At 54.5% G+C, this 22,547-nt stretch overlaps 12 protein-coding genes across 12 annotated transcripts; 6 read left to right on the top strand and 6 right to left on the bottom strand.

Annotated features, from left to right (window-relative positions):
- Positions 1-200: 200 nt before the first annotated feature.
- Positions 201-768, top strand: SNOG_12340 (hypothetical protein; the record flags this gene model as incomplete). The annotated part of the gene is made up of 2 exons (XM_001802510.1): positions 201-337; positions 384-768. 2 exons carry the CDS (start codon positions 201-203, stop codon positions 766-768), a joined length of 522 nt encoding a protein of 173 aa, XP_001802562.1.
- SNOG_12339 (hypothetical protein) lies at positions 489-2,137 on the bottom strand (the record flags this gene model as incomplete). Its single annotated transcript, XM_001802509.1, has 3 exons — positions 489-814; positions 926-1,485; positions 1,533-2,137. 3 exons carry the CDS (start codon positions 2,135-2,137, stop codon positions 489-491), a joined length of 1,491 nt encoding a protein of 496 aa, XP_001802561.1.
- Positions 2,138-2,820: 683 nt separating this feature from the next.
- SNOG_12338 (hypothetical protein) lies at positions 2,821-5,215 on the top strand (the record flags this gene model as incomplete). Its single annotated transcript, XM_001802508.1, is given in 4 exon segments — positions 2,821-3,089; positions 3,147-3,564; positions 3,584-4,044; positions 4,092-5,215. The coding sequence occupies 4 exon segments, from the start codon at positions 2,821-2,823 to the stop codon at positions 5,212-5,214; spliced, it is 2,271 nt and encodes a 756-aa protein (XP_001802560.1). The 3' UTR covers position 5,215.
- Positions 5,216-5,899: 684 nt separating this feature from the next.
- SNOG_12337 (hypothetical protein) lies at positions 5,900-6,689 on the top strand (the record flags this gene model as incomplete). The annotated part of the gene is made up of 1 exon (XM_001802507.1): positions 5,900-6,689. The coding sequence occupies one exon, from the start codon at positions 5,900-5,902 to the stop codon at positions 6,575-6,577; it is 678 nt and encodes a 225-aa protein (XP_001802559.1). The 3' UTR covers positions 6,578-6,689.
- A 345-nt stretch (positions 6,690-7,034) lies between these two features.
- On the bottom strand, positions 7,035-9,236 carry SNOG_12336 (hypothetical protein; the record flags this gene model as incomplete). The annotated part of the gene is made up of 3 exons (XM_001802506.1): positions 7,035-7,067; positions 7,139-8,949; positions 9,017-9,236. The coding sequence occupies 3 exons, from the start codon at positions 9,234-9,236 to the stop codon at positions 7,035-7,037; spliced, it is 2,064 nt and encodes a 687-aa protein (XP_001802558.1).
- A 416-nt stretch (positions 9,237-9,652) lies between these two features.
- SNOG_12335 (hypothetical protein) lies at positions 9,653-10,534 on the bottom strand (the record flags this gene model as incomplete). Its single annotated transcript, XM_001802505.1, has 3 exons — positions 9,653-10,031; positions 10,199-10,316; positions 10,489-10,534. The coding sequence occupies 3 exons, from the start codon at positions 10,532-10,534 to the stop codon at positions 9,653-9,655; spliced, it is 543 nt and encodes a 180-aa protein (XP_001802557.1).
- A 1,184-nt stretch (positions 10,535-11,718) lies between these two features.
- SNOG_12334 (hypothetical protein) lies at positions 11,719-13,635 on the bottom strand (the record flags this gene model as incomplete). Its single annotated transcript, XM_001802504.1, is given in 10 exon segments — positions 11,719-11,793; positions 11,852-11,877; positions 11,929-12,072; positions 12,091-12,121; positions 12,282-12,430; positions 12,566-12,579; positions 12,733-12,836; positions 12,885-13,064; positions 13,110-13,254; positions 13,370-13,635. The coding sequence occupies 10 exon segments, from the start codon at positions 13,633-13,635 to the stop codon at positions 11,719-11,721; spliced, it is 1,134 nt and encodes a 377-aa protein (XP_001802556.1).
- Positions 13,636-14,014: 379 nt separating this feature from the next.
- Positions 14,015-14,327, bottom strand: SNOG_12333 (hypothetical protein; the record flags this gene model as incomplete). The annotated part of the gene is made up of 2 exons (XM_001802503.1): positions 14,015-14,141; positions 14,218-14,327. The coding sequence occupies 2 exons, from the start codon at positions 14,325-14,327 to the stop codon at positions 14,015-14,017; spliced, it is 237 nt and encodes a 78-aa protein (XP_001802555.1).
- A 183-nt stretch (positions 14,328-14,510) lies between these two features.
- SNOG_12332 (hypothetical protein) lies at positions 14,511-14,984 on the bottom strand (the record flags this gene model as incomplete). Its single annotated transcript, XM_001802502.1, has 1 exon — positions 14,511-14,984. The coding sequence occupies one exon, from the start codon at positions 14,982-14,984 to the stop codon at positions 14,511-14,513; it is 474 nt and encodes a 157-aa protein (XP_001802554.1).
- Positions 14,985-15,663: 679 nt separating this feature from the next.
- SNOG_12331 (hypothetical protein) lies at positions 15,664-17,091 on the top strand (the record flags this gene model as incomplete). Its single annotated transcript, XM_001802501.1, has 3 exons — positions 15,664-16,150; positions 16,204-16,707; positions 16,856-17,091. 3 exons carry the CDS (start codon positions 15,664-15,666, stop codon positions 17,089-17,091), a joined length of 1,227 nt encoding a protein of 408 aa, XP_001802553.1.
- A 386-nt stretch (positions 17,092-17,477) lies between these two features.
- On the top strand, positions 17,478-20,539 carry SNOG_12330 (hypothetical protein; the record flags this gene model as incomplete). Its single annotated transcript, XM_001802500.1, has 4 exons — positions 17,478-18,072; positions 18,129-18,386; positions 18,439-19,718; positions 19,751-20,539. 4 exons carry the CDS (start codon positions 17,478-17,480, stop codon positions 20,537-20,539), a joined length of 2,922 nt encoding a protein of 973 aa, XP_001802552.1.
- Positions 20,540-20,874: 335 nt separating this feature from the next.
- SNOG_12329 (hypothetical protein) lies at positions 20,875-21,978 on the top strand (the record flags this gene model as incomplete). Its single annotated transcript, XM_001802499.1, has 3 exons — positions 20,875-21,180; positions 21,280-21,537; positions 21,590-21,978. The coding sequence occupies 3 exons, from the start codon at positions 20,875-20,877 to the stop codon at positions 21,845-21,847; spliced, it is 822 nt and encodes a 273-aa protein (XP_001802551.1). The 3' UTR covers positions 21,848-21,978.
- Between the last annotated feature and the right edge of the window lie 569 nt (positions 21,979-22,547).

The raw sequence follows: 22,547 nt of genomic DNA, 5'->3' as shown, positions 1-22,547 counted from the left end.
ATGGCGCACTATTACAGGACCCAGAAATGGGGATGGCTAGCGGCTCGATGCGGCTCGATCAACACTTGGACCTTGAGGCTTGAAAGACGTCATGGACTCCGTCACCGGCCCAGACCGTCGACGTCTTCAGAGGCGTGAGCACAAAATAATCCCACTCTACCTCCCCCAGCCAAATTCCAATTGCACAAAAAAACTCCCCAATGGCATCCCGAACCGTGACCCCCATGCTCCGACAATCTCTACGCGTCTCGTCGCGGGCTTCACGCCGCTTCCTCAACACCGAAACAGCGCCAAGTCTATACTCAGCTCGCGCGCATGTCATCGGCGCACGCACAGGGTACGTTCCATCGTCTTTCGAAGAGTGCGTGGCTAACATGTCCCAGCCACGTCGACGGCGAGTCGCTAAAAGTCGACTTGACCATGGCCAAAGCCCTCGGCGGCCCGGGCGACAAAGACAAGACCAACCCTGAAGAGCTGTTCGCCGCGGGCTACGGCGCGTGCTTCCAATCCGCCATGAACGCCGTGGCGCCGACGCTGGGCGTCAAGATGCCTTCGAAGCCTGAAGACAGTGTTGTGGAGAGCACGGTGCATTTGGTGGGGTCGATGAAGGACTTGGATATGGGGTTGAGGGTGGAATTGTTGGTTAGGGTGCGGGGTATTGAGAAGGAGAAGTTGGAGGAGGTGGTGTACAAGGCGAGACAGGTGTGTCCGTATAGTAGAGCGACGAAGGACAATGTTTGGACGACGGTGAGGTGCGAGACGATGTAGAATGGGGTGGAGTGTGCAAGGGAATGGTGAACCATGACATGACTTGCTGTGTAAATAAAGATTATTCTATTGTTAGTAGCCTATGGTCTGTTTGATCGCATCGTATACACCTGCAGCGGTTAGCACTGATTTGATGCAAGTAGAAGGCCAAACTCACGTGTGACATCCGGAATGATGAACTGCTCAAACATCAACCCAGTATGGGTCGCCCATCCTGCTACTCTCTTCACGGGCGCTTCTAACCGCAGAAACGCCTTTTCCTGTATCGTAGCAGCAACTTCGGCGCCGACACCTGCGTTCATCATACTCTCATGCACCACAATGGCCCTGCCAGTCTTCTTCACGCTGTTCAAAACAGTCTCTCGGTCCCAGGGGTATATTGTGCGAAGGTCAATGAGCTCAACGCTGCATCCAAAGTCCTTTTCGGCTGCTGCTATCGCTGCTGAGCATGTGTACAGCGGAGTTCCGTACGAGATGATGGTGACGTGTTTGCCCGGCTTGATGACCTCGGCTTTGTCTAGTGGCAGGTGGAAGGCATCGACGGGGACCTGCTCGACGGCAGCGCGGTATAGGATCTTGGGCTCCATGAAGATGACAGGGTCGTTGCAGCGGATGGCGGACAAGAGTAGACCCTTGGCTTGAATGGGCGAGCGAGGTATGACGACACGGAGGCCCGGGGTGTGGGTGAAGAGAGCCTCGGGAGACTGTGTGTGGTATCTAAGCAGGTCAGTCCTGATCGCGTAGTTCAGTGCGTCGTGTCTCACAATGCACCATGGCCAACACTCCCCGAAGGCATGCGGATGACCAGCCCACCGCAGTTTGCTCCGGTTGAGCCTGAGCGGTACCTGTACTTGGCCACCTCGTTGTGTATCTGGTCGAATGCCGGGAAGACATAGTCGGCGAACTGTATCTCGGCGACAGGCCTCATGCCCTCGGCGGCGGCTCCCACTGCGAAGCCGACCAAGCCTTGCTCGCTCAGCGGCGTGTTGAAGACGCGCTCTGTACCAAAGTCTGCCGCCAAGTTCATGGTACACCGGAAGACACCGCCAAACTGAATGTCCTCCCCAAACACCAGGACCCGCTCGTCTGTCTGCAGCGCATGCCGCAGTGCTTCGTTGACGGCGGTGTAGAGGTTTATGCGCTTGGTCTGCCCTTTGCGAATCTCGGCAGGCAGCTCAGGGTTGGCCAGGGTGGATTTGGACGTGTGGTTCAGGATTGGCGTCGTGTCGTACTCGACTGTGCCATTGAGGCGCGCACCAGCTGCGGCAGCGGAGTATTGCTTGCGCTGGTGTTGACAGTGCGAGTGGGGCGCTTGCGGGCGGAGGAGGTAGCGCGACAGGGCGCGGATGGAGGGTGTTTTCGAAGCCATGATACTATGGCGAATGTGTACAGTCAGTCAGTCACTCACTCACTCACTCACGAGCATGCAGAAGGAAACACAAACACACAGACTTCATGCTCAGACGCGAAACACAAAGTGGCAGGTGTGCAATGCCATAGCCGACCGTCGCGGCTACCGGCGGCTCTACCCCAGATTTCCACATGTCGGTGTTTAGACAACTTGGCAGAGAAACTCCGAACGGCGCTGCACGTGACACTGATCTGATCTGACGCGCGATGACATCGGTACCCAGGTCGTCTGCAAGGCCGGCTAGCTCCACAGTTCGTCGCAGATGGCTTCGAACCACAGCGGGGTCTAGCCGGAAAAAAAAAAGTCCAGCTCGTCAGGTACTGCTGCTAGTCGGCGGGATAGCTGCTCGTTCCACAGACAGCCACTTCGCATGCAACAATAAGGCGTGCTGCTTGGCTGTGCTTGGAGACTTTGTGATTGCCTGTAAGCGCGCACCTTGACGGCTGGCCCATTAGTTCCCAACATTGAAAGCTTGCGTTCCCGTCGCACGTGCAGCCGCTAGCCAGCCAAACCGCCGCTTCCGCATCAATTTGCGGTGCTCCACGGCGCTTCTGCGATTCTACACTCATCGTCAATTACGTCGCCGACACCCGTCACTGGGATATTCTTCATCTCCCCGCACTCAGGTGCTTAATACAGCTATGGCCTCTGCCATCAGCGCCGCTCGCTCGCGCCCCGGCGCCGCCAATGGCTTCTCGTCGCCCGGCGTTGCACGCGTCAACATGCTGCTGGTCTTCGTCTTCCACGCCTTTGCGCCCATCGTCAAGGCGCTGCCCCTGCCCTTGGGCGGCCTCGTCCACGCGCTCGGTGAAGAGGCGCACCCAAAGAACGATGCCAGCCTCGTGCTGTACTTGGGCATCGCAATTGCGCTTGTCCTGGCGGGTGGTGTTTTTGCGGGCTTGACCATTGCGTAAGTCACCCGGTGCGCGGTTCAACGTCTGCGCACACGCGTGCTAACATCCCACAGGCTCATGGGCCAGGACGAAATCTACCTCCAGGTCCTTGCCCAGTCTGGCGAGCCGCACGAGCGCAAGAACGCGGCCCGCGTGCTGCGACTGCTGAAGCGCGGCAAGCACTGGGTCCTGGTGACGCTCCTCCTCAGCAACGTCATCACCAACGAGACGCTGCCCATTGTGCTCGACCGCTCGCTGGGGGGAGGCTGGCCGGCCGTTGTTAGCTCCACGGTCCTCATTGTCATCTTCGGTGAAGTCGTGCCTCAGTCGATATGCGTCCGCTACGGACTGCCCATCGGCGCCTGGATGTCGCCCCTCGTCCTCGTGCTCATGTACATCATGGGCATCGCCGCCTGGCCCACTGCGAAGCTCCTCGATTACCTCCTCGGCGAAGACCACGGCACCCATATACAAGAAGACGGGCCTCAAGACGCTCGTCACGCTGCATCAGTCGCTCGGTCACGCCGAAGAACGTCTCAACGAGGACGAGGTCACAATCATTACCGCTGTGCTGGACCTGAAGGCCAAGGCCGTGGGCAACATCATGACACCCATGAAGGACGTCTTCACCATGTCGTCCGATACCATCTTGGACGAGAAGATGATGGACAACATCCTTTCTGCGGGGTACTCGCGCATTCCTATCCACAATCCCGGCAACAAGAACGACTTCGTCGGCATGCTGCTTGTCAAGATGCTCATCACCTACGATCCCGAGGACGCCTTGCGTGTACGCGACTTCGCCCTCGCCACGCTCCCCGAAACCCGTCCCGAGACCAGCTGTCTAGATATCCTCAACTTCTTCCAGGAAGGCAAGTCGCACATGGTACTCGTGTCCGACTTCCCAGCCGAGTCCCGCGGCGCTGTCGGTGTTGTCACACTGGAGGACGTCATCGAGGAACTCATTGGAGAGTGAGTAGCTGTCTGACAATATGTAGTAGTGCCGCTAACACGACTAGGGAAATCATTGACGAGTCCGACGTCTTCATTGACGTCCACAAAGCCATCCGCCGCATGGCCCCGGCTCCTCGCGCACGCGTGCCCCGGGGCAAGGTCATCACCGACGTCCCTCGCAAAGCATCCGAACAACCGCTCATCGACGTCGAAGAGGAGGCTCAGCCCAATGGTCATGCGCCACGCAAGCTGTCCCTGCCAGAGACTTCTGAGAACCCTCCATTGACTTCGTTTCTAGTACGACGCCGTAGCAGCGGAAACAAAGGGGCAGAGCCTCTTCGCAGCGATGACCCCGAGGTCTACCGTCACCTGAAGCACCTCGGACCGTCCAATGCCGCCAGCAGGCCCAAGTCAACGCGCATCAACACCGTCAAGATCAAGCCCTCAACCGCCGCTGCAATTCCCCAGACCATTCCCGAATACGAACGTCCAGCCATACCCGATCGATCATCACTGGGGTCGTCTTCAGGCGTGGTGCTACCGGAATCAAAGGGACTACAAGGCGGTGTAGGGGAAGGACTACTTGCTTCAGCCGGGCGTGAGGCCAGCGATGGTGTTCATAGCGTGGCAGTGGGATACGGTACCATGGCACCAGGTGGCGATCGCATGTCCTGGAAATCCGGTCGCTCTGGCTTGAGAGACGCAGAGGAAGAGCCACGCTCGCCAAAGTCCAACGCTAATGGAGGCGACTATTTGGTTGTCGACAACTCAAAGCAACACGACGAGGACGAGGACGAGGACGACAACCACAACCATGACTCGAGATCCCGCGCAAGATCAGTCAGCACAATCGCTTCCCTACGCTCTGCACGCTCGCGGTCAAAGAGTCCCCCGAAGAAACGCCACACCGCTCGCAGCGGCAGCATCTCCGAGAATGTTGTCGACGTGAACGGCGTCAAGAAGATTGTCTTGGAGACCACAAGTTCGAGTGATTCCGATGACAAGGTTATCCTACTTAGCCCTACTGACGGTGCGCAAGACGATTCCAAGGGTCACTCGGACGCAGATTCAGCGAATCCTGGCAGCCAAGCGGGAGGAAGCAAAAAGAAGAGGAAGAAGCGAGGTAAGAAGAAGAAGGGCAATGCGGGAGACGGCAGCGAATCCCAGCCCTTGCTTGGAGAACGATGATGTAATCGGGAAGAAGTAATGAGTCGTAATATGGTGTTGATGCGTTCTTTTTAGCCTCGTTGCAACAACCTATTATTTCGGACAACGGCTACCTGTCTAATCGGTCCGGAGTTTCGCGCATCCGCCCACGAATACTTCACTCGGTTGTTGGCTCTTTATTTGCGAAACGAAAGAAGGAGCCTACGGACACTGGCGATTAAGCACGCTTTCTCTTTACTACATCTGTACACTAAATTTCAAAAAGCATTGTTTGCGAGTCGGCTGCGAAAAGAAGGGCCATTTTGGAGATTGGTTCTGGAACGACGGGTTCTGGCAAAGTATTGGTAGCAACAAAGAACTTGTTTCCACATCCATTCAACTTCTCTTACATCGTCCTAAAGTGTAGAAGAACTAATCTTCGGCCACAGGCATCTTACTCTTGTTGTGCCGCAGCAGATCCTTGTCACTGACCAAGCGTAGACTGACAAATGTATGGTTTGCGAAAGATCAAAAAAGGTGATGTCTCGCACTTGTCTTACTAAGCAGCTGTATGACGCCTGTCACTCCGCGCCCCACCACGTCCATTGGACCCTGTAATCGCTCCCAGAAAGTGCTCGAAGCTTAACCCGTCAACACCACTACCTGCTTGCGTCCCCAACCCTCACCACGCGAAACGAAAGCAGCATCCACACCAATTGCACGCAGCATGCCCCGACCATCCGGCCCCCGCGACCCAATCGCCGGCCCCGACACCCCAGCGCCACCCTTCCCCCTCCGCCTTCGCGGCCCCGTCATCAAGGGCTTCGGCCGCGGCAGCAAAGAGCTCGGCATCCCCACGGCCAACATTCCGCTCGAAGGCCTGTCCATCGGCGGCCACGACGACCTGGACTCGGGCATATACTACGGCTGGTGCACGCTGGACCACAGTTCGATTGCAGCACAAACAACGACCACGAGCGTCCCGAGCGCAACGGAGGACACCTCACCGCCGTCGCGCTCGTCGAATCACGCCGTCGCGGATCTCGAATACACCTCCGCGCCCGCGCCGTCCAGTACGACTATCTACCCCACCGTGCTGAGCATCGGGTTCAACCCGTACTACAAGAACACGCAGCGCAGCATCGAGATCCACATCCTGGCGAATTTCCCCGCGGACTTTTACGGCGCGACGTTGAGCTTGGTTATACTGGGGTTTATACGGCCCGAGTACGACTATGTCAGTGTCGAGGCGCTGGTCGAGGACATACGCACCGACATCAGGGTTGCGCAGAAGAGTTTGGAGAGGGAGGCGTATCAGAGCTGGAAGCGGGATGAGTGGTTGAGAGGGAAGGGTGGGGGGCAGGTTGGGCAGGTGGATGGGGTCGGGGTGAGTAGGATGGAGTAGATGAGGCAATGAGTGGGCATAGCGATGCGTGTATGATTGTATACTGTGGATTTCGATTGAGAGAATGGACGTGTCGAACACTTGCTTGTGGCAAAGTGCTCCAGTCGAGCCACGTTCTAGTTTTTTTCCCACAACGCCCAGTTGACACCCGACTTGCCCAAACGCTGATGCTAACAACATTAACCATTATCATTGGCTGGGTATATATGCCCGCATGTACATCCTCATATGACTTGCAGAAGAGCCATCGACTCCATCGGCCGGGCCGTTCATGGGTGACGGTGGGCCTTGCATCGATGGCATGCATGAGCTAAGCGCATCTTACTCTGCAGCTACCAGAAAGCTTTTCCTCATCTATCGCGCCAAGCGTGTCCCAAAGCAAGCTACATAAATCCCAAAAGGCAAGATCGAGAAAGTGACGTGTAAGAAATCAAAAGACCGATGTGCGGCCAACAAATCATTGCAAACCCTTGTCTAGCACCGGCATAACCTAATCACATGCATTAGTACGTATACAAGTGGAGATGCGCGCACGCTAAGACCTGCGGTTCATGGACTTACCGACATGCAAACCAAAACGGGCATCTCAAAGATGTCGCGCTTGATATGCCACCAAATCATGCAGTCCACCATACCGTTTTTCGCGCCGAGCCGCTGCATGGCCGATTCACCTTGATGCACGGCCCCACCTTCCATTTTCACAAACGCGTCCGACTTGTGATCGGCGTTGGCCTTCATTTCCTGGATGCGATCAAAATCTGCCTTGGTCTGATAGCGCAGCATGTTGGCGCGCTGTTTTGCATGGCCGTGAGGATCCTGCCAGCACAGCTCGGAAAAGTTTTGCAGATATTCGAGTGCCGACTTGGCGTCCATGAGCTGGATGGCGTTGACAGCTGGCGTCCCCGTCTCGGCCTCCTGACCCGTGAGGTTGGGTGTGGTATTGGTTTGCGTAGACATCTCGCTTTCATCTGCTTCCCGGCTGTTGCCCAGGTTGACATTGAGATTCGGCTCCCTTCCCAGCAGAACATCCTGCCGCCAGCCTGTGAGTATGGTGAACTCTTTGTTGCAGCTGACAATCTCTCCTGATCGCCTGCAGATCAAGAATGGAGTGCCTACTTCCGTAAAGTGATCCTGGAGTGTCATCAGATTACGTTGCAGACCCATCTCTTGGTGAATCAAGTCGTCCGTGTCCATCTCTTCGCGCACTGAAAGCAAGACTGGGCGGTACAAGTTCAAATACTGCTGTGCTTGTGCAAGCAGGCTTTTCGAAAATTTCTTGTGGCATATTTGGAACAGCCTATGGTAGCCCTTGACATAGTCGAACGGCTTCTTGATGCCTTGATAAATGCTTTTCGTATCACGGTGGCGTTTGCGAACTCCATTGGAGTGGATCGGCTGGAGTGCTGTACTTGGCGGCCTGTTACCTTGGTGGTGTCGGTTGGTAGTAGGTGAACGTTGGGGCTGGCCACGGTTGGTGTTGGCAAAGAAGGTTGCCGTCGATAATGGATTATCGTTCTCGAACGCAGATGCATCGGTGGAGGCTGGACTGGCTGTGGAGTGACTGGAGGGGCCTTGTCCAATTGCAAAAGCATGCGGGCCGTTGAGGCTGTCATGGCGGTGCCCGCCGTGGTCAAGTGCTGTGGCTGAACTGGTGGGAGTATGGATGTGCATGCTGTTCTGTCGTGATTGCGACTCCTGCCATTCGCCTGCAGGCAAGCTATTCTGTGCAAACGGCATTGCAGCATTAGGGTTGTTTGGGCCGTACGCACCAGCCATCTGGGGCCCATACATATTCGCGGTCTGGTTCATTGCGTTCATCATGGTGTTGTCGTTGGGCGCATCGACCGCCGAGGACATGTGCCCCAGCATGCCGAATTCCAGTGCGCCATAGTGGTTTCCAAAGTTGAGGCTGGAGATGTCGAAGTTGAAGAGAGCGGGGTCGCTCGGATCGAAGAGAGGTCCAAACTGCTGCATCTGGCCGGGTTGACCTTGCGAGATTGAGCTCGGCGGGTTGACATTGGGCCCGTGGTGCGCTTGGCTGAAAGGTGGCGAGAGAGGGGATTGCTGGTCGCTAAAAGACCGGCCGTGTTGAGCTTGTGGTAAGGGTATCTGTGCCGAAGGCGGTTGGTAGAAGGTTCCTGAGGGAGCTTGCGTGTACATGTTGCCTTGTGGCGCCATGGGGACATTATGCGTGTCCTGGCTTGGGAGTGGTGTTGGACGGTTGCCGTTCATGTACGGATAGTGTCCGCCCACTCCGGGCATCAGAGCGCCATCTGGCGCATCGTGAAGGTACTTTGCCTTCTTGCGCACACCGTCCATACAATGATCCTGGAGGCCGCGCTTGATGCAACGAGTACATGGCCTTTCATCGCCTGTTCCTGTCAGAAAGGCATGTACGCAGAAATCACATGACATGAGGGCAGATGGGATGCTACTCACCACAAGTCAGATGGGCGCGCTGGCAGGCAAAGCATGCTCGGCGCGCCTTCTTCCTGCGTGGCCTCAAGGGATCCTTTGCATTGGAGGCGGGCTTCTGGCCGTTGGAGCTCTTTTGAGAGGGGGAGCCGTCGTCGGTCTTCTGTTCGGCAGCCATGTCGTCGTCCAGGTCACTCCTGTACTCGGGCGAGGGAGATGCATCCTCGGCGTCTGGGGAGGCCATGATATCCCTCTACTCGTGGCAGCGCGCACAGATGCTGCTGTGCTGGGTGCCGTGGGCGCTGGGGACGCAGGCGTAGCGTGGGTGCAGCTTCCAGTACCCAGCCCAACGGTTCAGCGCGCACGGCTCGAGGCGATCCAGCGGCGTGTTTTAGAGTCAATCACGCGTGCGCTGGCTGCTCGACGGTTGCTGCCGTACACTTTGACAGCTCAAGGACGGAGACTAGAGGTGGAGCCAGTAGGAGGGCGGCCCTCAATCCGGCGGGCGGGTATCGAATAATACTGTCGTGGTACAAGGCCGGGGTCGCTGCAGTCGAATGGGCATTACAGTTGCACACAGAATCATGGTACATGGCCGGATGCTACCAAGACACGAGGCCCATTACTGTGGGAACGAGGCCGTGGGACGTATGGTGCACACTACAGCGCGCGCCGGGGCAGTCGATGGTGGGGTGGGGCGGCGTGGGCAGTGGGCAGCAAGGAAGGGAAGGCGCAAAGGAGCACAGGAGCAAAGGAAGCAGCAGTAGGCGACGCTGTGGGACGCTGCTGGGGGAGGGCTGTGTGCACGCAGATGCGGTGGAGACGCTGGAGGAGCAGTTGCTCGAGATGTGCTAGCACGCGGCTTGCGGCTTGCGGCCTGCGGCTTTGGACGTCCGTGGGCGCTGCAAGTGGGCTGAAGGGCGCGATAGACGCTGGAGGGGGTCGGCGGTCGATTCGAGGCGTCGCGGTGTGGCCGTGGGTGTCGTTGGAGGTGCGCGCAACTGCGACTGATTCCCCGCAAATCCGTCGTCGAGATTTGCTGAACAAGTGGAAGGTGCAGCCACAGCACAGGCACGCTCCTGCCTCTGCCTCGGTCTCGGTCCCTGTGGCCGGGGCTAACACGGCCTCCACAGTCGCTTGGCGCCACTAGCGAGCCACCCAACCGTCTCCACCATTCAGACGTCACCGAACTCCTCGACGACTCACTTGAGTCCTGACGACTGCACCAGAATCGACAGCTCGCCTCCACCAAACACACCGGGGCTAAGGGGACGACCCACCGCCACCAAATGCCCGTGGCCCTCGCGACATGAGATAGCCGGTACTGTCAAGTTTTTACCCCAGCAGGCGCATATACACCACACTGCACATACACACACACACTACACACACAACATAGCCATCCCAACACCTCAACTACATGACGGGCCCGCCCAGAAGCACGCATCCGCTGCTACGTCGGCCTCGATATTGAGTGTGCCTCACAGCTCGCCTACCAAGTATGCATGCCGCAACTGATTGCGAGCCTTGGCGTCCGGACATGACTGGCCCATCCTCAGCCTCTCAACGCCTTGTACTACCGACTATCATCACTGCCATCTCACCATCTGCCCTTTGTCACCCCTCGCTACCCTTCGCGAGTACGCCCCATGTTGCTCAGCTGTGACGCAGTCCGTGTCTCTGGCTTACCGGCCACGTTCACACGCGCGCCCTCGCCAACGGTGCCATCCGTAACCGCTTCAGTCGCTGTGTTCCCTCGTTCCTCGAGCAGCCCTCGTGGCGCACGTTTAGTCGCGTCGCACAAGGGCCCCGCCAGCGTGCCTCAGGTCGTCTCACAGGTTCTTGATTCAATAAATATCATCACGGCATGCAAATGCCGTGTGACTGCTATTCTTAGCCATCTTCCATTCAGATCCGCCACATCGTTTCCCTCGCCATCCCACGCCGTTTACGCTGATGCATACCGACTTCTACCCCTGAGCCTCTTCCCTTGCAAAAAGAAAAAGATTGGGAACCTGCAAAGTCACAACTTAGCGCTTCGTTACCACCACGCTGGAAACCACTCACGGGGCCATGACCAGAGCTATAAACCCAAGCAGCGTGCTTGCCCATTGATAACCGAGATCTTTACCGAATTAGTGACCGCCATTTCAATCGAGTTACGCAGTCTCAGAGCTTACTGTTATACAGTTGCACGCCGAACTGTCATGACCATTACATTAGCAGATATTCTAAATCGTCGTATAGACACCACCATGTGCGACACGTCATGAACCAATGCTTGAGACTCGCTGACGACAAGGAACATTTTTGACATGCCATGATGCTCGTCTCGCACAGGATGATTGCTTACTATCAAGGCATTAGTGGAACGTTTGCACAGCGCATGCACCAAGTGCTCATACCCAACGGAAAGGCTGCTGCAAAGTAAGAGCGAGCGAAGCTATTAGCGGCTAGGGCAGATGCGGCATACAGAGGGTACTAGTGGTCGGCGAGGTCAGTATTTGTGCCCTGGTCCGATGTCGGTCCAACTCACAGCCTCAACCAGGAAGGTGAAGACCCCGGAATCTAAATTGTCACGTCAGCTGCTTCCAATTCAAGGGATGGGAAACAACTTACAAACCCAGATGACGCTACGCGAGAAGGCGGTCAGTATCCGTTCATCAATGACAAGTACATTGACTCCAAATGAATAACTAACCCGATACCGAATACAGCTGAGAAGATTATTGGAACTGTCGTGCAATGATCAGCCATGATTTCGGCTCAAAGACACGCTGCTGTGTACCTATCCAGTGGACCTGCAAAATCAGCACATCAGCCACATACGATTGCGTTCTGGATTGAGTTAACACTTACGCTCGAGTACGTGGTCCACCCAAAGCCTGAAACGTGATTAAATGATTGTTCCACACCACACGCGTGCATCGGCTTACCGAAAAGAGCGATGGGAATAACCCAAGCGCCGAGAATTGTTGACGGCAGGCGATCCTCTGGCTCAGAAGCGCCAAATTCTCCTCCTTGCTCCTCGCGCCGCCGCACAAGCCTTCCATAGACTCTTCTCCAGATTGGATCGCTACCTACCCCTGCAAGCATACCTACGAGAAGCCCTAGGAAGGCAAGCCCAGTCTGGGAAAGGCTAAATCCGTGATTATTCTGGAAGACGAGTGGAAACGCACCAAAGAAAAGATACAGTATACCTAGTAAGATCGCGGACAGCACACAGAGGTTCAAACACTACCACCTAGCTGTCAGTATTACAGGGAATCAGTCATTTTGGCCGACGCACCATTGGCTCGAAGAACAAAAGCTCAAAAGGTCGTATGCATGACCAAAGTACCGTTCGGGCAATTGATCGGTCCATCTTCTCAATAGGCGCTATCCACTCTGTGTTTCCGGTTTCTTTTCGCAATCGAATTGCTTTCCTGCGAAGAAGGACTGGATGATAGGTCTCAGGCACAAATAGTGTAATGAGGCACAGCTGTACTCCTGACCATATGATGACTGACGAGCAAAGCACAAAATCAGCATCTCACCATTGTTTCACTCTCACTTCGCGGGATCAGTACATACGCAGGTAAAAGCACCTAGTTCTGACATTAGCACATTTACCAATACCGTTCAAAGTCGCCCCAATAGCTGACACCGCGAGAGTGCTTAGAAACGACTGACGGGGGCTTTTCACATGGTGCACCACAAAGGCAGGCTTATATTATCGGTGGGTCTGATGTGCAACTTACCATCTCCATGTGGTATTCTCAACGATATAGCCGCCAATGAGCGGTCCGACTTCAGGGCCCACAAATGGTGATGCAGTGTAAACCATCATAGGTGCAGAAAGTTCCTGCTTTCAATCAGTGATAATAGGTCAGCCGGGACACACGCAACAAACATGCTTCGCAAACATGTCACCGACAGTGCCTCCAGCAACACTGAGGAACGCTGATCCCGCGAGACCGTCCAAGAACCTGGCAATCAGCATAGTTTGGATGTTATTCGCGAACGCGCACGGAAACATCCAGATCAAGAAGAAAGCGAATGAGCATAGGTAGATGGGTCTCCGCCCATAGAACTGTCAAGGTGAGTGGATTGATAGCAAACTTGCTCTCGCGCGTACCTCGGACAACGGACTCAACACCATGGGCCCAGTACCCAGGCCGGCCACGAAAAGCGACAAGCCCAGCGTACATACAAGGCGGGAAGAGCCGAACTCAGGTTCGAGCTGGGAGTAGGTCGAAGTGTACAACGAACTCGTACAAGTCCTGTCACCCCATCAATCGTTAGATGTGCTTCCATGACTTGCTCGAGAACGTGACGTACACACACAGCGAGCTACTACTGCATATCAAAACGATACACCACCGCCTTAGTTTGGACATTGAGCGCGGGTTTTCCGGGTCCGCGTCGCCATCCCAGGTCACGGTGTATGGCTGCTGGCCACCGGGTTTGGTCGGTCGAGGGCTTTCTGGATCCGTGTCGAAACACGTATAGCCGTCTCCTCCGCCTCGGGATTGGTGTGACCTTGTTATTTTCAGACTTCGGCTATCGTGCGAGCGCCTGCGTTGACTTGTTCCAGAACGCGCGATGTTGGCTTCTTTTGAGGCGGGGGTTTCGATGACTTCCTCCTCACCGTCATGGTGCATTGAGGAGTATTTCTTTCTAACGCTCCCGTCTTCTTCAAGTCTGGAATTCGAAGGAGCTGCGGGATTCTCCCTCGGCAACCCTTTGATTTCGTCGTCCATTCAAGCACAAATTGGCGTGGAAGTTATTGCCGCGTTTCAATCAATTCTCCAGCCCAGAAGCAGACCTGATTTTAGCGCTGCGATGACTCCTTACAAGTCTAACTCGCATGCGAATCTCTTTTGTGGTGGGTGTGACAGATGCAAGGAGATGATGACGTCGTGAGCTCGCACAGCGGCAAGGGTCTGCTAAGCAAAGAAATGCGCGCCGCGTTGCGATCGCAAAATGCAGGTTTTGATCAGAAAGGCGAAAGAGACGTGCCGTCGAGGGCTAGGAAAAATCTCAAAACGCCATAGCGACATATTCGCCCCACTCGAAGACAGCCATCACGTCCACGAGACAGCCGTTTGCAGTTTTGAACATATCCCCGTACGCGGCTGCATCCTTCGCAGCGCCCCGAACTAGGCAGCTTCAAGTCATGTAGTACCCCGAACGTTGACAGTCACGAAATTCGTACTTCATAATCGATGCGCAGAGCTGCCTACTTGAACTCGTCGCAGTAAGCCGTTTTGCCTCGGATAACGTGCAAGTCTCCACTCCGCAGCACGCGACAACGCTCGGGATTAAGGGCGACACACGCCCCCGTAAAGCCCATTGCGATGAGAGCACGTGGGAAAGCGGCCACTACCTGAGCAAAGCTGCCCTGAACAATTCGTTTAATTTTGACACAAGCAGAAGCGACAGCCTATGCAACAGCGACAAGCAGCCAATAAAGTGGCGTGCGCATATTTTTCTCAAAGAAGTCGCTTTGGCAGATGTTGCAGCAAGCAAGTTATTATTAGCCGCCCCGAATGTACGTCGACATTAATGTTTTCATATAGCACGACACCCCCATCGCTTGCGAAACCCTTGCGTCTTCACTTCCACCGAAACTTGGAGCTTGCCTGACTCTTGCGCCATCGCTCGGGTCGCTCTTCTTCATCGGTTCGATGACGATTCCCTTTGGCAGTGCTGCAGCAGCGTTGGTGTCGACTGTTGGAAGTCTCAGGGTCAAATTTACATGTCTTGATGCGCGGTCTGAAGCTTCTCGGGGACGTTCACTGCAAGCCCAGTCCTCGCAGCTCGCGACTACGTCCATTGACAGTGGTACCGGCGGCGCCGAGAAATTACGCTCGCGTTGACGTGATTCCTCCGAACACTGGTTCGGTGCTGGTGAGATTAAATCGGTTGGCATTTGATCTAAATGGTGGGTTTCTTGCTTCGGTGCGACATGTGCAAGAGAAACGTACTCCGCTGTATATGCAGGATCCATGATTCTTGCCACTGAGTCTGGCGACCATTAGGCCGATCTTAAGAGTGGCAGTACCTGAGGGCGCAAACAGCGTCTTATATATGCTGCAGCGACAATATCTGTAAGCATATCTCGGACGACGCGCTTTCTGTTGGAATCTTGCCAAAACTACAGTGTCTGCAGATTGGTAGGAATCGGGCCTAGACGGGTTTGAAGAGCGCATGGAAACGCCGATACTGGATGTCTCAAGAAATGATGTTGCAAAATCACCTGCAATGTTGTGTCTGGGCCTGTATCAGAAAGGAGAGCAATCATACCGGTACAACTCCGCTGAAAGGCAACTATCGCGACCATGAGGATCATGGTGTGCTTCTCGCTTCATCGGCCCCCGGTCATTGTTCCGTGTAGCACTAATCGCCTGCAACACGATTGATATTTTTGCATACGTCAAGCAATGAAGATGCAGCAACATACATATCTAATTGTACGATGAAGCGTCGGTACCTTTGACTACTTGGTGTTCTCAGGTTCAAAAGGTGCGGATGCAGCCGAATGTCTCGTAGCCCGAAATCTCACACGCCAATTGTCTCATTACGTCACGTATCGCGAATCACCATCCGTCCGCCATGTGGCTTCAACCGAGCAGCTAGATATAATTTCCTGAGTTCCCCAGGTTTTTCATATTAAGCATTGGGCAATAATGGGTATACCGATTTACGACGACTTGGTGTACTACGCCACACCACCAAACAGCTATGTCGGCTCCGCAATCTTTCTTTTCTATATTGTTGCCGCGTTATACGCCACTTTGAGCATTGTAATCGATCTATACAAACGGTATGCTTCGATATACCATTCAGGGAAAGCTTCCAAGGATGCGAAACTCGAAGCATACAAAGCAGCGCGCGTCAAACACATCAAGATCTATGCTTTTCTTGCGTCTATAAGTTTCGCCACATTGTCATATCACATGCTATTCTTCCTCATCACACACTACCTCAACTGGACTGGCGACAAACATCGGGACCTATCTGCTATAAGCGGCTCGAAAATCAAAGGCTGGATGCTGCAGTCGACACTGTTCCAGGACTTTGCAAGCGAATTGGTGCAGAGCAAAGGCAACGCGGCGGTGACCCAAGTAGCAATTCTTGGGACGTGGTATTGGAACATATGGATGGCAGCAAAAGGTATGTCTGTCGTTCGCATGGAACGCAGTATATGAGACTAACATCAAGTAAAGCCCGGACGCGACGTTTCGACGCATCAACAATGCGCAACTTCATCCTGCTCAGCCAGATTCTGCCCATCAGCTTCACAATCAGCCTGTTCTTGATTGAACTGCATGTGTCCAGCCCGGATATCCAACCGCCAGCATCGAAGAACAAGGCCACCTCCAAATCCACGACATTGGTCACTCGCGCGCCAATTGCGTCTCTCCAACTTCCCAACATCCTGCTCAACGCTTGTTTGCTGGCCCAGCCTTCTCTTCGCAAACACTCCATCTTCAACACGCTTATCATTCTCGAGCGTTTCGTCTTGTTGCTGCCGCACACGGGCTTGATTAGTCTGAAGGACAGCGACGTGGACAAGAGCATGATGATCAGCGCAGGGTTCATGATGGCGAGTCAGTGGATGGGGCGCAAAGACGCGAAGCTAGGAGCGGAGCTTCAATCTTTGCTGAAGGGTGGGTTTGCCGTGAAAGCACTGGGGTGGGACGCAGTGCTCGGTGCTGTCGTGGGGCTATGTCTGAGTTGGGGAGGGGGCGTGTAGATGATGATAACATTCAATTTCATGGTTTTTCGTTGATACTGTGTGCTGCTGGAACTAACGTTGCCTTGGTATTGCGTTTGGTACTGGAATCGTGGCCAACTAACGTCGGACGACAGTCATAGGTGACATGTACCGACACAATCTTCACCCCGCCTTCAAACTGCGGTGCACGCAATCCATCTGCCAAACCATCACCAGTTTCCCCAAGAATTGGATCACAAAGAATCAAACGAGGTTTTGCCCTGGACAACTTCGAATCTGGCCGCCAGAGCCCATCCACTCCGTACTCGAGTCTTTTGTGGCAGCTGTATTGTTCAGTCGAGCGGGCACAGTGTATGCACTCGTCTCGACAGTGTAATTGCCCAAAAGCATGAGCGTCGTGACCTCGATGATCTCGACGTGACAATAAAGGTGTACTTACGAGCACGACTCCACGGGTGGCTTAAAGAACAACCCTGACTAGACCAGATGCGGACATGATGAATGACGTAGACAGTGGGCCCGGGCTCCACTGTCTCAGGAACGGCGCGAACTTCGAAAATCTGGGGATCTGCTCCACATGCTATCGGCGGTGCTCTTGCTCCTGCACGCCTCCTATCTCCTTTCTTTTTGGTGTTGAGTCTGCTGCGCATAGTGCTAGCTATTGCGCGTCTCTTTCATCCCATCATTGTGCGGTCAGAGTGGTCGCGTGGACAGAAGCATCGAATATCTCCGCGTTCCCCCTAATTCTCAAACAGTCTCAAGATGCCTGTAAACACGCTCTCTGTGAGCGCTGCCGTCACGCCTACGGTGATCCAGACATATCTCTCCCACTACCTGAACCGCAGACCCTTGGCCCAGAAGCCGACTGCGCACATTTCATACCACGAGGGCCTCGAGCTTATCCGCCGCTTCCTCAACTACGCGTCTTTCCACACTGTCGACGAGCTGCAGGCCTTCACGTCGCAATGGGTGCCGGTGCCGCATTGGGTGCATGTCAAAGTGGTTGAAATCGCGGGTGCGCAATTAGCGCGCTCTGCCGAGCTCATCAGCGCGCAGTTGGGACCAAGAGGCATCGCGGCTGTCGGCGGGCAGAACTGGTGGCAGTGGAGACGAGACGGCACCGTCCTGAGCGCCGAATGGATTGAGATGCGCAAGGACCACGATGCACGCAAGCAGCTGAATATCACAAAGGGCGACCGCATCATGCTGTACGTGCATGGGGGCGCCTACTTTTTCGGCAGCGTCGACGAGCACCGCTATCAGATGCAGCGACATGCCCGCAAGCTCAAGGCCCGGGTGATAGCGCCCAGATACAGGCTGGCGCCGCAGTTTCCTTTCCCCTGTGGCCTGCATGACTGTGAGTGATGGACGAGTGGCTGCTACTACTACTATGGATGCTGACGACGCGTACAGGCCTGGCGGTATACCTGCATCTCCTTGAGGAAAAGCACGACCCAAACACCATCATCCTCGCCGGCGACTCGGCAGGAGGCGGCATGGTACTGAGCATGCTGGTGACGCTGCGGGATCAAGGGATACCTCTCCCTGCTGGCGCTGTTCTCATCAGCCCATGGGTCGATCTCACCCACAGTTTCCCCAGTCTTGGTGGCGATGGCAAGATGGACTACATTCCCGCCCATGGCTTCGTTCACAAGCCGAGCATGAGTTGGCGTAAGCACCTCTCTCCTACTCTCCGTCTGCTCCTGCGCTAATCTCCCTGCAGCGCCCCCCAACGCCGACGACTTGCTCCAGTACGATCGCGCCCGCACCGCCCAGCACTCAGCGAAGAACCCGCCTCGAGTATCGACGTCCAAGGACAACAAGGAAGACCGGGAGGCACAAAAGGAGGCTAAGAAGGACCGCGTGAGAGGCTACTCGATCCGCTCGTCAGACCAACCCGATCTGAAAGACGTCTTGCAAGGTGCTGGCGAGGAAGCCGACACGTGGGTCTCGCCGGACGGAAAGTACAGCGTTGGACCGAAAAGCATGCTTTCCGTGCAGCTCGACAGCGACATGCGCATCGAGATCAAGGACCAGATCCAGATGTACGCAGCCAACCACCTCTTGACGCACCCACTGGTGTCGCCAGCTCTTCAGCCAACTCTAGGTGGACTGCCGCCTCTCCTTATCCAAACTGGAGGCGGAGAACTGCTCCGCGACGAGCAAATCTACATCGCCCACAAAGCTGCCCAGCCATTGGCTTATCTTCCACCACCGTCGAACAATCAAACTGCTGAAGAAATACAAGCGCAGGCTGCAAGGTACAAGCCCACCAACGTCAATATCCAGGTCTGGGATGACCTTTGCCATGTGTGTCCGACCCTCAGCTTCACGCGTCCAGCGAAGCACATGTACCGTAGCATCGCACAATTTGGTGCTTGGGCGCTTGCTCGGGCTCAGAAGAAATCTATTGACATTGTCGACGATGATGATATTTCTTTCATTAGCAGTGGGTCAACCGATTCATCTGAATCAGACAAGCCTGCGGCGTCGGACTCGTCACTGGAAGATCCCAAAAAGGCAAAAGCGGTGGACGCGCCAACAGCTGGCATCCTCCCGAGCCAGCAACAGAAACCAGCCGCGACCGTTGGTAGAGCAGGCGATCCTCTACCTCCCTTCGAAAATCACATGATACGCCAGCGTATCGATCGACACGGCCGTATATACCCGCTCATGGCCAAAGAGGAGCTGGTGGCTCTTCAAATGCCTGTAGCCGATGTGGGCGTACCAAAGAAAGGACCTGTAAGCAAGTGGATGAAAGCTCAGCAACAGTGGAACAGCAAATTTGCAAAACAGAAGATCAAGATCCAGAAGCAAAGGATGAAAGATATGGAGAAAGGCTTCGAAGGGTTTGATGGAGAGATTCCCCCACCAACCGCACTGGCCGGTCGGAGAGTCAAGGGCATGAAGGCCGAGAAACCAAAGAAAAGGAGTTGGGGTATGTCTATGTGGGCTGGCTGGGGAAGTAAGCATGACTCGGCAACCGTAAGTTCCATCTCAAACGTTCTACGCTTAATTGTTAATGTTTGGACCAGATCGATCGTGAAAAGGATGCAGATCATTCTGGCAATCCATCCGAGCCATCAACAGCTACGCAGAAGCCCGATCAACTACGAACAGATGGAGCTGTGGACGCCAAATCCGCTACCAGCCCCAAGCGAAGCCGTGGGACGACTCTTGCAGCACTCCGACCTTCGCGCACACGTTCACACTCTCGCCACTCTGCCGTCACCGACAAGGGTCAAGCCAATACGTCTCTTGAAAAGGTATCCAGCATCGCCCCTCCTGCTCCTCTGGCAGAAGCCACGCAAATTGCACCGGAGCGTAGAGCCTCGCCACTACCCTCGCCCACCGGCGAGCTGGATAGTCCAGAAAATCTTCCGTCCTTGGGTCCAGGTATTGTAATATCAGATCACCCAGAGTCACCAGCAACCCTCATCCCAGCCACGGATGGGTCAAGCACCAGACCAACAAAGGGAGGGATCGCATACCCGTTCAGTCTCAGTGTGGCTGGACAGCATGCAAATGCCAGTATGCTTACATTGGATAGCGTCGGCATTGCCACACCACCAGCGGTCGATGTGCCACACTCAGAGAAAGAGCTTAGCGCGATTGATCCTGTGGTGGAGCCTTCCAAGGAGAGCGGAGACCGACCTACGCCTGAACGCTTCTACACTGCTGCTCCCGGCGCTGGTTTATTCAGCAGTGGTGCTGAGCCAGAAGAGGTTGAGGGCGCGCAGAAGGTGGATAGACCTCCTGTTGAGAGATTCCAGACAGCGCAAGAGGATCTTGGTTTGCTGGCTATGGGGAATGGAAAGGCTTGAGCGGTGTGTGGAAGAAATTATATAATTGATTGGGGGAGGTAGATTAGGGTAGTGTACTTGTATGTTTGATCTTGTAGACCCAGGTATAATTAGCCTAAAGATAGAATTTGTCTACTATATGAACATTGCTGCTTTGGGCATGTGATTAGATGTATACACATCCTATTACATACCCGGTACCTAATCACTCTTCGAAACCTACGCGAATGAGGTCTAGTGACGTGTCGGCGCGGGAATGGGCGGGTTCGTCATAGACCAGCCCCGCTTCCGATTGCCCAACAACACGCAACTCATTCTCTACCATTTATTTTCAGTTCCTTTCGATACACAGAACAATGGCTGCCGTATTCCGTCCCTCCGCCCGCGCGCTCATCACAGGCGGTGCATCCGGCATCGGCTATGCGGTTGCCGAGCTGTGCTTGAAGCACTCGATGCACGTCACCATAGCAGACTCCAACCAAGAGACGCTAGACCTCGCAGCGAAGAATCTCAGCGGCGATGTTACATGCGTGAAGATTGATGTTGGCGATCGAGCAGACTGGAAGAAATTGAAATCGCAAGTTGGCTCCGTGGACTTTCTGATGTTGAACGCAGGCGTAGGAGGGCAGGGGACGTGGGGTGACGAGGAGTATTTCGATAAGGTAAAAAAGAACAACACCCCCAACATCAACTCCGCATCAAACTAGCCGCAAAACGAGACAAATATCAAAAGTTTGGTTGAAACTTACTAGGGATGACAGATTCTTCATACAAATTTGAACGGCGTGATCAACGGCCTGAACAGCTATGCTCCATCCTTCCAGTCTCGTGGTTCTGGCGATGCTTCTGCAATCGTCATCACAGGCAGCAAGCAGGGCATCACAAACCCACCAGGCAACGCGGCATACAATGCGAGTAAAGCGGCGGTTAAATCCCTCGCGGAACATCTTAGCTTTGATTTGAAAGACAGCGCGACAAGCGTGCATTTGCTCGTTCCGGGGTGGACGTTTACTGGCCTCGTGCGTCACATTTCTCCCCTTTTCCCAACTACATTAATCTAATAGACAATAGTCGGGTAATGTTCCTGGTGCAGGCAAGCAGAAACCGGATGGTGCGTGGTCGGCCGCGCAGGTTGTCGAGTACATGTATAAGAAAATGACCGATGGCAAGTTTTACATTATCTGTCCGGATAATGATGTTAGCGAGGAGATGGATAAGAAGAGGATGCTTTGGAGTGTGGGGGACATAGTGAGCGAGAGAGCCCCGCTTTCGAGGTGGAGGGAGGAGTACAAGAAGGAGGCGGAGGAGCATATGAAGCGGGATTTGTGAATGAGTATACTGGTTTGATGTCTTCTTGGAGCGAAGTTTTGTGGGAAGTGTATGCATCAAGAAGCCCCCATGCTCATTCCGAGCTCTTGAGAGTTTAAACAAGCCGACGTCGCAGTTGTGAGGTTATCTGTAATCTCAGTGCTTAAACACTGCCAACAGTGCAACATCGATTTTCAAACCCCATCCCGGTTATCTCACGAGCATAGAATGTATCCATCTCCACTAATATCGAAGAAGAAACCCGGAATTCATCGGTGAGTGCAACATGATCTTATTTTCCATGTCAAACACAGCTCGTCGTGCTGAGCGACAAGGTACATGTTCTAAAACTCATGCCTGAAGCAGGTATACTTTTGGAAGAGAAACGGCGTCGATGAGTAGACACTTGGACGGAGGCAGAAATGCCCAAGCCATGCTGGAATTCTTGCGAGCGTAGTTGTGCTACGATCTTAATACAGCTAAGCTCTCGACTTAAATGGCAGTTTTTGTTGTTCGGTGATCGTGTTCAAGTATCTGATCGCGCATAATCGAGACCTTCTTATCCGAGTTGCCATCAAGTCACCCCAACGACGTATTTTCAATCAGGGGTCACAGAGACAACGAGATCTTGTCGTATGCGATGGATACGATACAATTTGTAGAATTCATTGGGAACATGGCAAGAAGGAGCATATGAAGTCGCAGGTCGATAGGGCTGATG

Source organism: Parastagonospora nodorum (assembly GCF_000146915.1).
Source record: "Parastagonospora nodorum SN15 chromosome Unknown scaffold_22, whole genome shotgun sequence".
Taxonomy (NCBI): Eukaryota; Fungi; Ascomycota; class Dothideomycetes; order Pleosporales; family Phaeosphaeriaceae; genus Parastagonospora; species Parastagonospora nodorum.
The sequence above is the reverse complement of the archived record's forward strand: the minus strand, read 5'-3'. Positions and strand labels throughout refer to the sequence as shown.